This window comes from Typopeltis vanoorti, chromosome 6 (assembly GCF_054136105.1).
Source record: "Typopeltis vanoorti isolate ZY-2024b chromosome 6, IOZ_Tvanoo_1.0, whole genome shotgun sequence".
Classification (NCBI taxonomy): Eukaryota; Metazoa; Arthropoda; class Arachnida; order Uropygi; family Thelyphonidae; genus Typopeltis; species Typopeltis vanoorti.
Window position 1 is genome coordinate 50,141,680 of NC_143554.1, and position 14,972 is coordinate 50,156,651.

At 31.8% G+C, this 14,972-nt stretch overlaps 1 protein-coding gene across 4 annotated transcripts in view; it reads right to left on the reverse strand.

Annotated features, from left to right (window-relative positions):
- Positions 1 to 14,972, reverse strand: part of LOC150105443 (SH3 domain-binding protein 5 homolog) — a 196,951-nt gene that overhangs the window by 81,818 nt on the left and 100,161 nt on the right. For all 4 annotated transcript variants that reach the window (XM_090394819.1, XM_090394816.1, XM_090394818.1 and 1 more), the window contains one exon: positions 6,345 to 6,475. In XM_090394819.1, coding sequence (XP_090250945.1) covers positions 6,345 to 6,475 — 131 coding nt within the window. The remainder of the gene's footprint in view (positions 1 to 6,344; positions 6,476 to 14,972) is intronic.

Consider the following 14,972-nt stretch of genomic DNA (forward strand, 5'->3'; position numbering starts at 1 on the left):
CCACATGATCCCTGTCACCAACCAGAGGCAGAATAGTTACATCTTTAACTGAAACACCCTCTGACACTATAATAAAATCTAACACTATTTGACCTCAAATTCCTTCTGTCACATGCTGCTTGAGGAAGTTGTCCCACAACAGCTCAATAAATTCATTTTCATTCTTCTCATGAGATTCTACTGCTGCCCAATCAATATTTGATTAATTAACATCTACCATTATGATTACTTTTTTAGTGCTCATCTTGTCTATATGGTGATCTACCAGGTCTGTAACAACACCCCACTATGTAATTGATCTTGTTAGATTCCACCTCACACCAGATGGCTTCAAACTCATTGCCACATGAAATACTGTTAGTAGTTCTACTACAATCATAGATCTCAACTCTAATTGGATTCAAGTCATCTGATATCATTAGCAGCAAGCTCCCTCCTCTCCTATCTTCTCTATCCTTCCTAAAAATAGTGTACTCTTTACACTCAATACCAGTTAGTATGTCTGATTCTGATAGCCAGGTCTCACTAATGCCTACAATCTGAGGTCCCAACATATTGACTAAGGCCACAAACTCTACCCCTTTGTTTCTGATACTCCTAACATTTGTGTACAAACTCAATAATCTACCTGCACGTTCTTTTGTATACTCTTCTCTGCAGTCTGCATGACACAGTTGGACAACTTGCAGATCTCTGTTCTTCTCTAGTGCCTTATACATGCAGACATCTTTGCACATGTATGATGGTCTGAATCAGATGAACACAAAGTCAAAATCATTCTCTCCTCGTCAATATTTCCATGACAAAGCCCATTCCCATTATTAATACAGTTATATAACATTGTCGCTCTTACACTCACATTCTCACCATTCCTCCCTTTATAATTTAGTTTCCTTGACTGTCTGTGTTAGGTCTCATACCAGTTATTAGATTTTCTAGACTCTTGATACCAAATGCATTCAGATGTAGGCCATCCCTTTTATACAAATCCAATCTTCCCTGAAACTCACTCCACATACCCCAAAATTCACATCCATTCCTTCTACACAGCCTATATACTGAATTGTTTTCCATCATAGCCCTTCTTCTTAATTCATAATAATAATAATAAAGACAAACAGTGTTCATTCGCCATCTTAATGGTGAAAAGTAAGAAGAAATTCATACTGGATCAGCCAATGCCCAGGTCATCAAGGACTGCATCAGATATTGGCAATCCTGGGCATCAGGCGACAAGTGTGCTACAGAACCCAGCTCTCCTTGCTGGGCAATCACAGGGCAGGAAGCTGAAAAGTGAACTGGAAGAAACCAAACATAAAAAATGGACTGTAGAAGAATACAGAAAAGTTATGAAATATTTTCACAGATCAACACTTGAAAAATGGGGTTTCAGAAAGTGTATGCATTTAATTTGGAAACAAAAATTCCCAGAATCTGCAATAACAGACCAAAGACTTATGAATTTCATTTTCCGTAACAAAATATTTACTGAACTTGAGCTGCAAGAGTTACGTAATAAACTGACAATTCCAGTAACAGAAAATCATCAGGAGGTAGCTATATCAAACTTTGGAATTCAACTCAGTAAGCATCAAGCTGACGACATACCTTAGCATGTTTTGACAGAGGTGCAGTGTAAAATTAAGTCAGGGATATTGGAACATATAAACTCCATCAATGATTGTATAAGACAACCACCATTAAAAACTTTACATAAATCTAAGCTAAAACAGCTCCTCTTAGATGCAAATGCTGTGATTAAAACTATTACAATCAACAGTATAAAGGAAACAGCACAGCCTATATCATTACAGTGAAGCTTGGTGTTGCAAACTGCAAAAACAAAAGCTGAGGATGAAATAATCTGCACCATGGAAAATCCAGTTGGAACGAAAAGTCAACAAACTTTGAGCTGATCTGAGCAACTCAGAGTTTTAAAGAAGGATGGCTGAAAAAGAATAGCATCAAAAACAAACTGATTAACACATATAATTTGGCCAATAAAACAATTGCTGAAGTTCAGAAGAACTAAAACAAAGAATTATAGCGACAGCACAAAAAAATTAAAAGATATGAAGCAAGATTAAACCAATATGTACAAAATATGCAATTTCGACAGAACCAACGTCAATTCTTTCAGTCTCTCCAGATAAATACAAATGCAAACAATCATTCACCAGAAAAAGAGGAAACACTCAAATTTGGGAAGTCAATCTGGGATAATCCTATTGAACATAATAAAGATGCCTCATGGATTAAAGAAATAGAATCAGAAATGAAACAAAAACAAATGCAGAATGTCGTTATCACTAAAGAAATGATCAGTGCATAAGCTAGAAAATTAAAAAACTGGAGTGCACGTAGCAAAGACAACTACATGGATTTTGGTTAAAGCATTTAACCAGCCTACATGATTGAATGGAAGAACAATTTAATTACTTGTTGCAGTCAGGCTTAGTGGAAGACTGGATATCTGGGTGCACCTTTTTCTTCATGAAAGATAAGGATAAGGGAGTGGACCTAAGTAACTATCATCCAATAACATGCCTACCAACTATGCTTAAGCTGTTCACTGCAATCATAGCAAATTCCATATACCACTACTTATCAGATAATCAGATTTATTCAATTGAATAAAAAGACAATTTTCAAAAATCCAGAGGAACAAAAGACCAGATCCTTATTAATGAAATGATTCTCAGAAATTCAAAAAGATGAAAAAAACTTAAACATGCCATAGATAGACTATAAGAAAGCATTTGATTCCCTCCCACACTCCTGGATCCTAAAATCACTACAAATATTTGGAATTAGCAAAAAAAATACATTTGTTTCTGGCTGCTGCTGAAATCCTGAAAAACAACTTTAATAGTCAATAACGAATGATTCGGAGATATTAGTATTAAGCATGGAATTTTCCACGGTGATTCCTTGTCACCACTGCTCTTCAACATTTCTTTGATACCTTTTGTCTATGATTTTGAAGAAAACGAAACTTGGATATGAAATTCCTAAATGTAATATTAAAATTTCCCATCTGTTGTATATGGATGACTTGAAGTTATATGGAAAATTGACCCAGCAAATAGACTCTTTACTGAAGTTTAGTTACTTTAGTTTGTATTTTCAATCAGGACATCAAAATGGAATTTGGTTTAGATAAATATGTAATATTATCTATTAAACGAGGAAAAATTAATGACACTAACAATTTTAATTTTGATCAAGAGAAATATATAAAAGCAATTTCAGCTGACGAACATTATAAATACCTAGGAATATTAGAAGTCAGTGATATTCTCCAATCAAAAATTAAACAACAGGCAGCAGCAGCAGAATACACCAAAACAGTTAGAAATATTCTAAAAACAAAACTAAATGGATTAAACAAATTAGAGCAATGAATTCTTTGGCTATACCAGTGATCCAATACACAGCTGGCATAATAGATTGGACAAAAGAAGACCTGGACAAACTGGACTGCAAAACTAGAAAATTAATGACTATGCATCATGCATTACATCCATGATATGATGTTGATTGGTTGTACCTATCAAGGAGAACAAGTGGATGGGAGGGGGATCTGCTGCAAGTGAGACAGCTTTAAAAGTTTAACTTTAAAAGTTACATCGACAATAGCTCTGCAAATGCTTCAAGCAATTACACAAGAGGTGTAAGTTTTAGAAGTGACAGGAAACAAATCTGATTACAAAAAAGCAATGGCAAAATAACTTATATGTGCACTGGAAAAATAAACTTTTGTATGGCCGACTTCGAGATACTGAGGACAAAACTGATGTGAACAAGATGTGACAATGGCTACAGTATGGATATATTAAAAAAAAGAAACAGAAGGATTTATTCTAGCAGCTCAAGAACAGGACAGGCATTAAAAACTAATGTAATGAAAACAAAAATTCTGAACATCAATAATAACAGCAAATGCAGATTATGCGATCAGAAAAATTAGACTGTAGAACATCTAATCAGTGCAGCAAAAAAGCCCAAACTGACTATAAATACCACCATGATCAAGTGGCCAAAATAATTCATTGGCATGTATGCAAAAAATATGGTTTCCCTACTTCTTATAACTGGTGGCAGCATCAGTGGCGGCTCGTGGCTTGAATCATGGGGGTGCTGCAATTTTGAAAATATACATACACACTGTAAGTACAGTGTACATATGTGTGTTTGAATAAAATATCAAAATTATGATAAAAAATTTTTAAAAAATTAAACATGAAAAAATATTGTTCATTATCAATAAAATGATACAGTTTGGTATAATTCAAAATTACTTAAAAATAAAATCTATTCCTTTAATTGTAATTAAAGGAATGGATTAAAGGAAGCAAATATAAATAAATTAATAAATATATTTATATATCGAGAAAAATTGGAGGTGCTGCAGTACCACAGTGCCTATGCACGAGCCGCCCCTGGGCAGCAGAAAACACAGACAGTACTGGAAAACGAATCAGCAAAAATTCTCAGGGACTTGAGAATACAAACTGATTGGCATTTGGAACACAATAGACCTGACAAAGCAATTATCGAACATCAACAAGTTTGAATTATTGATATTGCTGTATATCCAGTGATAACATTAACAATAAAGAACTGGAAAAAAATTACTAAATATTGAGATCCGGCAATCAAAGTTCGTCAGCTGTGGCTTAAACACAAAGTCATCCCAATAGTTATTGGTGCACTTGATGCAATTTCAAAGAAGCTATCCAACTATTTACAGCAATTAAACATCAACGAAATGACCCCATATGATCAACAGAAAACAGCATTACTTGGAACAGTCCACATTTTACAATGCTACCTGACAGACTATTCTCAGATTCTTGGGTAGAATCTGAATTGTTCTGTATCACTAGTCAAATTGTTGTTTAAATGATATCTTGTTTTGAATGTGTATCAATTATGTGAATAAAATAATAATCAGGGATATTAAGGGATATAAGGGAATATAATATCCCTTAACTTAAACAAGTTTATATGTCGCCGAATTGAAGCCTTTGGCTCTTCATATAATTAATAAAATAATAATAGATAATAATAATAATAATCATAACAGTCTATTATTTCCACAGTTAGGCCTAATACATAAAAAGAAAAGGATATAGAGGGTAAGAATAAAAGTTTTTGAATGCTTTAATATAAAATACCAAAATACCATGTGCAGATAAAAGGCATGACTTATGCTAAAAGAAAGGCAGATTCATGCATTTTTTTTTTTTTTTAATAGATCATATCCAACATAATCAGTCTAACTAATGGCTCATCCTCTGCCTATAAAAAAGAAGTTCAGTGATGTACACACACACACACACACACACACACACACATGGTCTTCTCCCAGTGTGAATGTGCGTGGAAGGAAAGAACATCATCCTGATGCTGAAATATTACTGGTATCTTTCATTTGCAATACCACAAAATGCTAACCCAATATACTTGCCTTGCTGAATATTAACTCACACTACACACTGAACTTGGAATTGTCTTGGACATATTCAATACCACATGGTGTGAGGGATTATCTGTTTTTAATAGCAGCTCATGTTGAAAGCAATCCACAGAAATGCTTCCCTTACGGCAAAATGCCTTGAGCTTAATGTTCACTTGTGCATGGCTGATTGCTTCTATCTGGATCAATACACTCCCTCTTATTTTCTCAAATCTTTCTTTTTGCCATGAATACATCATGGCAAAATTTCTGAATACATCATTTAAAAATGTATTCAGAAATTTTATCGCACTTAGATGACCGATTTTGTCTTGAAGAACAAGCAAAAATTCTCCTTGTGAAATCCATTTTTAATTTCTTGTCATGTAATATCCAATCTCAATTCTGGCATACTAAAGACATCTAGAAGTCATAAAGAAAACTTCATGAACATGCTTATCTACTAACACATACATTTTCCATTTCCATCCATCATAACTTTTTTTTTAAATTTTATATTAGAAGTAGTCAAGGATTTTTGTCTGTTCCCAGTGTGCATGTATGGGTAGTTGGGTGTTGCCAACTCTCCCCCCCCCTCCACACTATATCAAGTTCATAGGACCAAAGGAATAATTTCTCAAAATAGGTTTACTCTAAATCAGTGAAAATAGCACTAGCATACTATAGGACATTGGCTGGAATGTTTCTCTTGTTTGTTATTATAAATAAATTTCCTATAAAGTGTTCATCATTGTAGTAAGAAATTACTGTATAACCAATTCATTCAATGCTCAAATTGTGATGTCAAAATTTATAAAGCTTTAAATTCATTTGTTATAATTTGCAGAAACATATTCATTCTGTAACATCATATTCATCATACCTTGATTTCAGAATATCCTTTTTGAGTTGTCGTTCCAACATTTTTGCCCTCTCTTCAGCAGCAGCAAACCTATGTGCACACTTCTCATGTTCTTGTTCACTTTCTAACTTTAAAGCTTCTGCTCGCATTAGCTAAGGATGAAAACAATCATTGGATTTCAATTATTTTGAATTTTTTTTTTTTTATGGAAAACAACATCTTATAATAGGTTTAAAATTTCCATAAAGTAATTTTAAAATTATTTATTTATTTATTTATTATTATTTATTATTATTTTTTAATGTTTATATCGCCGAAATGAAGTCTATTGGCTCTTTATATTTAAGTAATTTTAAAATATTTTTTATGAATGGATTTTACAACCAATCAAGGAAATTCAACTGACTCTTTCCCTATATTTTTTTTTTGTTTGTTTGGTCTGTTGTTGACTCTTACTATTATTGCTAAAAATGACAACAAAGTTTTTTAATTTCAAATAAGAATGAAATCAATGGATCACATTATTTTGTAATTTACTTATTAGTGTCTATGGAAGAAAATGTTCAATCAACATCATTCTATTGTTGATAATAACTATTATGCTTCCATCAGCAATTGCAATGAAACCATAGTATTCAACAATAATAAATTACATCATTTGGATGGACAGATGCATTTAATATTCTCTGTTCAATCGAAAAATAATAACCAAAACAGATCTTTCCTATGGGGAAGAGAAACTTTTTAAAGAATCAATGAAAGTGGTGAAATTACCATTCAATAAAAAACTGAGATATCATGTAAAATTACATGACATCTGAAAGACTGTAATAAAGACTGTCTCTCAGATGTCATATAATTTTACATGATATCTCGTAAAATTTGTGAATGAAATGATTCATGAATTAATAATTTAAATGAGTTATCAAACACACAAGATATGTAACATCATGAACACTATACATATATATATATATATATATATATATGAAACTAGCTCTACAAAAATAAGAGTTGTAAAAGTAAAAACTGTTGGAAAAAAGGAAGTAAGTTTTAGAGATCATTTATAATTTCTCCAACAAGCCTACCAATAAACAGAATATCTAGGATTACACAAAAAAAGTAATATAATAATCCACGTGTTGGAATTTATATGATAAAAATAAACAAGGACACTATCATCCATTTTTGCCTTATCACACTGGTTTAAGATAACATTTTTTTAAATTTTATTTTATTTTCTTGAAGTTAGCATGAACATTTTGCTGGCACCTGCCTTAATTCATTATCCATTATCCATAATGAATAAATCCATTTCATTTTCATTCTTAACTGTTTAAAGGAGTGCTGAGGGAGGGAGGGTGGGGAAGAGAGAGAGAAGGGAAAAATTTTAATTACTGGCTACAGAAATTAGTAGCCAGTAATTAAAAATTAACTTTATATTACAGTATCAGGGAAAATTATTCTCTAATCATTATTTATATGAGATAAAAAATTAATTATTGCATTTTTTTGTATTTAAACTACTCTATTCCATTTGTTTTTAATTTTTTTTTAAATATCTATTGCACTGTTATATGAAGTGCACATATAATAATACTTGAATAAAAATATTTTGGTCACTAAACACCAAGAATCATCTTTTTTTTAAATTTTTTTTTTATTATACAATCAACTTACCCTAATCAGTGCACCTTTACCAAGTGAGTGCATGGAAGTATTGAAATAATTAATTAGAACTTTAAAAAGGGGATATAATTTGTTTAATACAGTATATATTAAACAAATTAATGAATATGAAATATGAACTATTAAATATAAATATGATTAATGTTCATATTTCATAATTCAATGCAATATCACTAATAATAAATAATATTTAATAGCTGGTTCAAATTAAATTGTTATTCATAAAATTTACTACAATTAAGATTAGTATTAGCATATGAAACAGCAACTAATTTCCTGATGTATACATAGGTATATCAGATTTAATTTAAAATCATGACAAAAGAAACAAAACAACTGTATTTTTTTTCCAGTGGCCATAAGTTAAAGTTATTATTTGCTGTCTATTTTATTATTATCTATTTCTATTTGTTGTTCCTATTATAATGATGCTATAAATATTAACTAGTGTCATCAAAATAAAAGCAACACATTTACAGAAATAATTCAAAATCAATATAAAATAATAAAAATTATTCAGGATATGGGAAGTTGTCATCTGCAATGGAATAGTAATTGTGCTGCCAATGCAAAGGAATAGTAATTGTACTCTCATAGTGATAGTTTCACCTTGATTTTCAGGTTATGGCCATCACATTGTACATTTGTCAAAACCAATCCCATATTGTTTTTTATGTTTCTATAAGTTTATATTGATCCTGTTCTAATGATAATAGTTAAAATTAATGGACAAATGAAATATAAACAAGTGCCCATCCATGGTACTTGTGTACTATAGGCTGACCACCTACTGTACATTGGTTCTCCATATTAATAAAAAAAAAAAGTAATAAAACAGTTTTTTTAATTTAAAAACTCAGTTTTCTTTCATAATTTAGTTTTCATACACACGACACACATCTCAAAACTATTGTATGGCTATTGCATTCGTAAGGATTTGTTATCGTCTCTCTTCGGTTATACTAATATTTGTTAATCATCTTCATCAAATTCCTGATATGTACCCTTGGGGGGGTTACAGATTAATTATGATAGTACTTCACGAAAAAATTACACCATTACTGACTTCTGATCAACAATTTTCTTCCAAATTAATCTGTTATCTGTCAAGACTCCAACATTATCTAATCTTACATTTCTGTCTTTTATGGTCTTCCTCTAGATCTTTTCCCTGCCAAATTGAAAAAGAACCCTTATTTTACTAGTCCTTCCTCTCTCATTCTATTCAAGTGACCATGTCACCTGAAATTAGCTCATAACACATTCCTGAATGCTAACAATGGCAAGTTCTTTCCTAATATCCTCATTTTTTAACATGATACTACCACTAATGCCATCTGTTCACTCCAACAATCTTTCTCAGAACTTTTGTATCAGAGGTCTCCAGTCATTGATCAAGTATTTTGTTTCTAACCCAGCTCTCAGATCCATAAAGTTAAAATTCATCATCATCATCATGCGTATCAAGGATTTAGGCCTAGCATGGACTGTTCTGACCTTAGAAGTCATCGTTGAATCGTTTAAGAGGACGTCCTGGTTTTCTTTGTTCTAATGGCTTATTTTGGTAATCTTTCCGTTTTCATTCTTTGAACGTGTTCCATCAATTTATGTTTATATTTTCTAATTTTGTCTATTACTGGTTCTTGGTTTAATTCTTTCATAATTTCTTCATTTCTTTTGTAATTAAATAGGGTATACTTTGCAGTTTCTCTCATAAACTTCATTTCTGCTGTTATTAATCTTTGTTTGCCTTTTTGTTTTATTGTCCAGATTTCACTTCCATACATTAAGACTGGTAGGGCTAATGTATTGTATACTTTTAGTCTGGTTTGTTTTTGAACTAAGTTTGGTTTAAATATAGAGTTAATTACACCTGTTATTTTTAAATATTTTTCAATTTTTATGTTTATATGGACTTGAATGTGGACTGAAGAATTTGGTGGATAGAAGAAGGAGAAGTGATATGATTGAGACTTTTAAACTGATGAGAGGTGGTTACAGGGTTGACACTGGGGAGTTCTTTCGCTTGGTTGAACAGCGGGAAGGAGTGATGACAAGAGGCCAACCCTGGAAGTTACGAAAGGAAACTGTGAGCAAGAGGGTGGTTGAACCGTGGAATGCATTGCCTGATGGAGTGGTGAGAGCGAGAACGGTCAATGAGTTTAAGGAGTGGTATTTTGTGTTTCTTAGGGGACTTTGTGTTTCTTAGGGGGGGGGGGATCACCCCCTCGATGAGTCTTGACAGACTTTATGTTCTTAGGAAGGACCTCCCACGATGAGTTTTTTTTTACATGGAGGCCTGAATAATAATAATAGTATATCTTTTTCATTTTCATATGTGATCATACATCCTAAGTAGTTAAATGAATTCACCTGTTCTAAGATCTTCTTATCTATTACTATTTTAGTTCTTGCTGGATCTTGTCCTTTCAAGGTCATAGTTTTTGATTTTTCTGTTGATATTATCATACCATAATCATTGGCTATCTCATTTAGATCTAAAATGGCTTTCTGTAAGTTATCTTCAGAATTTGTAATTATTATTTAGTCGTCAGCAAAAAGGAGGGTGTTTAAGTTCACTGTAGGAGAAAGTTTAATTCCTTGATGTATATTTTTATTCCATTTTATTATTATTTCATTTAAGTAAATATTAAAAAGAGTTGCGGAGAGGGGACATCCCTGTCGGATCCCTTGGTTTATCTTTCTCGTATATGATAGTTCATGATTTAATCTTATTTGTATTTGATTATTTTCATATATACTTGTGATAGCTTTTAGGATATTATTTGGTATTTGTCTTTCTTTTAACTTTGTCAAATGCTTTTTCAAAGTCAATAAATGCAATATGTGTTTCTAAATTGTATTCTCTTCTTTTCTCTATTATTAATTTTAGGCAAAAGGCCGGGTCTATACATGATCGTCCTTTTCTAAATCCAATCTGTACTTCTAAAATAAAGTTTTCGGAATATTTCATTAGTTTGCTATTTAAGATTTTGCTATATATTTTGTAACAGGAATTTAGTATACTGATACCTCTATAGTTTTAAGGGTCAACTCTATTACCTTTTTTAAAGATAGGAATCACAATTGCTTTTTCCATTCTATTGGGGGGGATACCAGTTGAATAAATTTTATTTAAAAATAATAAGTCTTTTTTTGAATCTTGTTCCTGCATATTTATATAGTTCTGAACCTAGCTTATCTTCTCCAGGTGATTTTCCATTTTTTGTTTCTTTCAGGCTGATTTCTAATTCTTCTTTAGTTATTTCCTTTTCATTTTTGTTAATTGTTTGCCAGTTGTTTTTTATAAATATTTGGCTGTCCACAATTCTGTGTAGTAATTTAGAAATTCTTCTAATTTCAATTTGGTGTTTAATTTTATGTTTTCTTTGGCGTCTGCATTTAAGTGTTTCAAAATCTTATATACATTGGGTCTTATTTTATATAAATAATGTTCTAAATTAGAGACAAATTTGTTCCATGATTCTCCATGTCTTTTTCTGACTTCTCTTTTAGCTATGGCTCTTATTCTTTTATATTCTATTTCATCTTCTAATCTTTTACTGCTTAACCATTTGTGATAGGCTTCTTGTTTCTTTTTGATTATTTCTTTGATTGTATCATCCTAGATCTTATTGCTGCTGCATTTAGTATCGTTTTTATATTAAGCCATTCTATTTCTTCATTTTGTTTTATTTAATCTAGATATTGGTTAATTCTTTGTTTATATAGCCATTGTACATTTGTGTCATTCAATAGCCTAGTTTTATAAACAAATGTTTAAAATTTTCTTTCTGTTCTTATTACTTGTAGCCATTTAGGTGGTAATCTTAATTTTATTTTAACAAGGAAGTGGTCACTTCTTATTTCATATCCTCTGTGAACTCTAACATCTAGTGAAAATTTTGATGTCTTTTCATTTAATATAAAATAATCTAATATTGATTTCCATCCTCTTGCTGCCCAAGTATGTTAACGTATGTCTTTATATTTATAGAAGGAATTCATTATTTTTAGGTTATTAAAAACTACAAAGTCAATCAATTTATTACCATTCCTATTTAAAGTATGTTCTCCATGTATTCCTATATTATTATTATTAATTTTCGTGTTTCCAATTCTTGCATTTAAGTCTCCTGCTAAAATTACGTAATCATTTTTATTTATTTTATTATATATGTTTTGTAGCTGATAATAAAAATCAATATTATCCTGTTCTCTTCCTTCTTCTGGGGCATATAAACAAATTATTGTTAAATAGCCTCTATCTATTTTTATTCTAGTTTCTATTATTCTTTCATTCCATAATTTATAATGTTTTAACTGTTTGGAAAGGGAGTTATGAATCCAAATCATGACTCCTGTTTGTGCTTTTTGGTCTCTGTCAACTCCACTGTATAATACATTAAAATTTTTGGTTCTCATGGTTCCTTTTAATTTATTTTTTGTTTCAGTGATTACTGCTATTTTTTAATTTCTTTCATTTAATAGTTGGTCTAATTCTATTTCTTTATATGCTAATCCTCTTACAATCCAGTTTGCTATGTGTATTATATTTTGTCGTTTCCATTTTTGTTTTACCTTTTCCATTCCAGGGTCATTTCCTATAGATTCCATCCGATTATCTTTTTCTGTCAGCTTACTAGTAGAATTATGTTCTCCATGTCAGGGGACTAGCCTGACGATGGAATAGTTCAGTGGTAGGGCTGCTATCTTAAGGCTTCTGAACTAGCCTTCTTCCGAATTTAAACCCATAGGAGGAATAGGGTATATTGAAGGGGAAAAGAGCAGATTATAGAAGAATTATAGTAAGGTTTATAGAGAGGGCATAGTTGTAAGGTCAGAAATGAAAAGACCCCATGGCCCTCGAGTACTCTAATAGCATAAGGGTCATAAAATAAGAAGAGTTGGCTGATAAAACCTTATAAGAAAGATTAAAGTAAGTGGATCTTCCTCAAAGTAGAGGATAGATCCAGCTAGGGATCCATGGTGCCACCATGTACACATGGATTGTAAGGGAGTGCCACCTCCCTTACAATCAAGATGAATACCCCTTATGGCCCTGTTGGTCCACGAGTCCTTATTCAGCATATTCAGATCACCCACCACACACACACACACACACACACACACACGTGGTGGTGGGCTCCCCTATCCGCCACCCAGGGGACGCTGTTTCTAGGGGTTACAGCCCCCCCCCCGAGAGAGTTAAAATTAAAAGTTAAAATTGATCTCGTAAACAACTAACTCTTGTAAACAATGTCTTGTAAACAACTAATTTAGTGTTTTGAATAATTTCTATCTTATTCCACATGAAGTTAGTCAGATGACTTCCTACCATACCAGCTCTATGAATTCTGTTGTCTATTTCCATATTTAATTTGTCATATTCAATAAAAATTGTGCCTAAATAGCTAAAATGTTTCACTTATATGTTCACCATTCAGGATAAATCTGTGGCTTTCAATGTTTATGTCTATTTTCATTTTCTTTGTCTTCTCATTGCTCATTTTCAGAGCAAATTGATTACAACAGTTATTCAATTTAATCAGGGAATCTTGAAGATATGCTGAATTTATTCAGACGTATCTGCATAAAGTAAAGAGCTAAGATTAACATTGTCAATTTTGATATCAGATTTAATACAACTTTCCTTCACTTGATCCATATAGATAATGAATAACAGTGGAAATAATGTGCGCCCTTGTTACCAGTGGCGAATTCTCCATGCTTGCTGTGCAAGCTCATTAATTGAGAAAGAAGTAATATTTATTTGTTAATAAATGCATGCATTTATAAGCATTCCATTCAGACTTTTATTTTGTAGACAGAAGACGTTTTAAGGCATGGCAATAATTCGACTTTGTGTTGTGTATCAAAGGCCGATAATAGTCAAGCTACCTTGGCTTACTCGGTTGTGGGAGCATCCAGGTCCTCGCTTCAGCACTGTGATTTCATGCGTGCGTGCATAGCAATTTCTGCTCCCTCCATGTCATCTCACCCTGTTGCTTAAACAAGGGCCACACGCAGTCAAAGTAGCTCTAGCCAGTAACCTTCAGCCAGTCTTTACGTGCGTGTTGCTTCAGAAAATTACAACTAACTTTTTATGACAATGTTATTGACCAGTTCATAAAGAAGAACTGTAGGGTAGAATTTGTATTCAAGTAGCTAAATTGAAAAAGATAGAATATCATTTGTAAATTGAAAAAGATAGAATATCATTTGTAAAATAAATGTTGTATTTGTATGATTAAATGTACCTAAATTTCTAAATACAGGTAACCCTCATATAAAGCGGTACTTATACAACGCAGTTTCGATATAACGCGGTCCAAAATTGTAGTAACTTTATCTTTTCATATGTTTTACACCGCAGTACTTAAAAATCAAATTTTATCTTTGTAAAATTTGTGTCTGCCTGTATCCCACATGTAATTATAAGTAGCGAATTTATATTAGGGGAAATACCCTTTAGCATGCATGTACCTCAATTGTTTACCATATAAAACATTTATTGTTGAAAATTGTCCTCATTTCTGCCAGGAAAGTGCATTAAAAATCACAAGTGTGTTCATCTTAAGCTGAGCAGTTTATTTTCTGGTTACATATATATAGGTACATTACATACAATATGTAAAGCTTGCTTTTTGATGTAAAAAATTATTTTTATAGTAATGGCCACAAACTGCAATAAAAGGGAAAAACCAACATTGAAAACAAAATTAATTTCTCTCGAAGAAAAATATTCAAAATCTTGGATCGGTTGAAAAATGGAGAAAAACCAAGAGCTTTTGCAAGGACTTTGAATTTAAATGAATCAAAAATTCGAATAATTAAACAAAATGAACATAAAATCCAAGAAAGTGTTTATAGTTGGGTCAACGATAAGTGCAAAGCACGTTGTTCGTGTACATGATATTCTAATGGAAAAATGGAGAAATCTCTAATGATTTCGAAAGA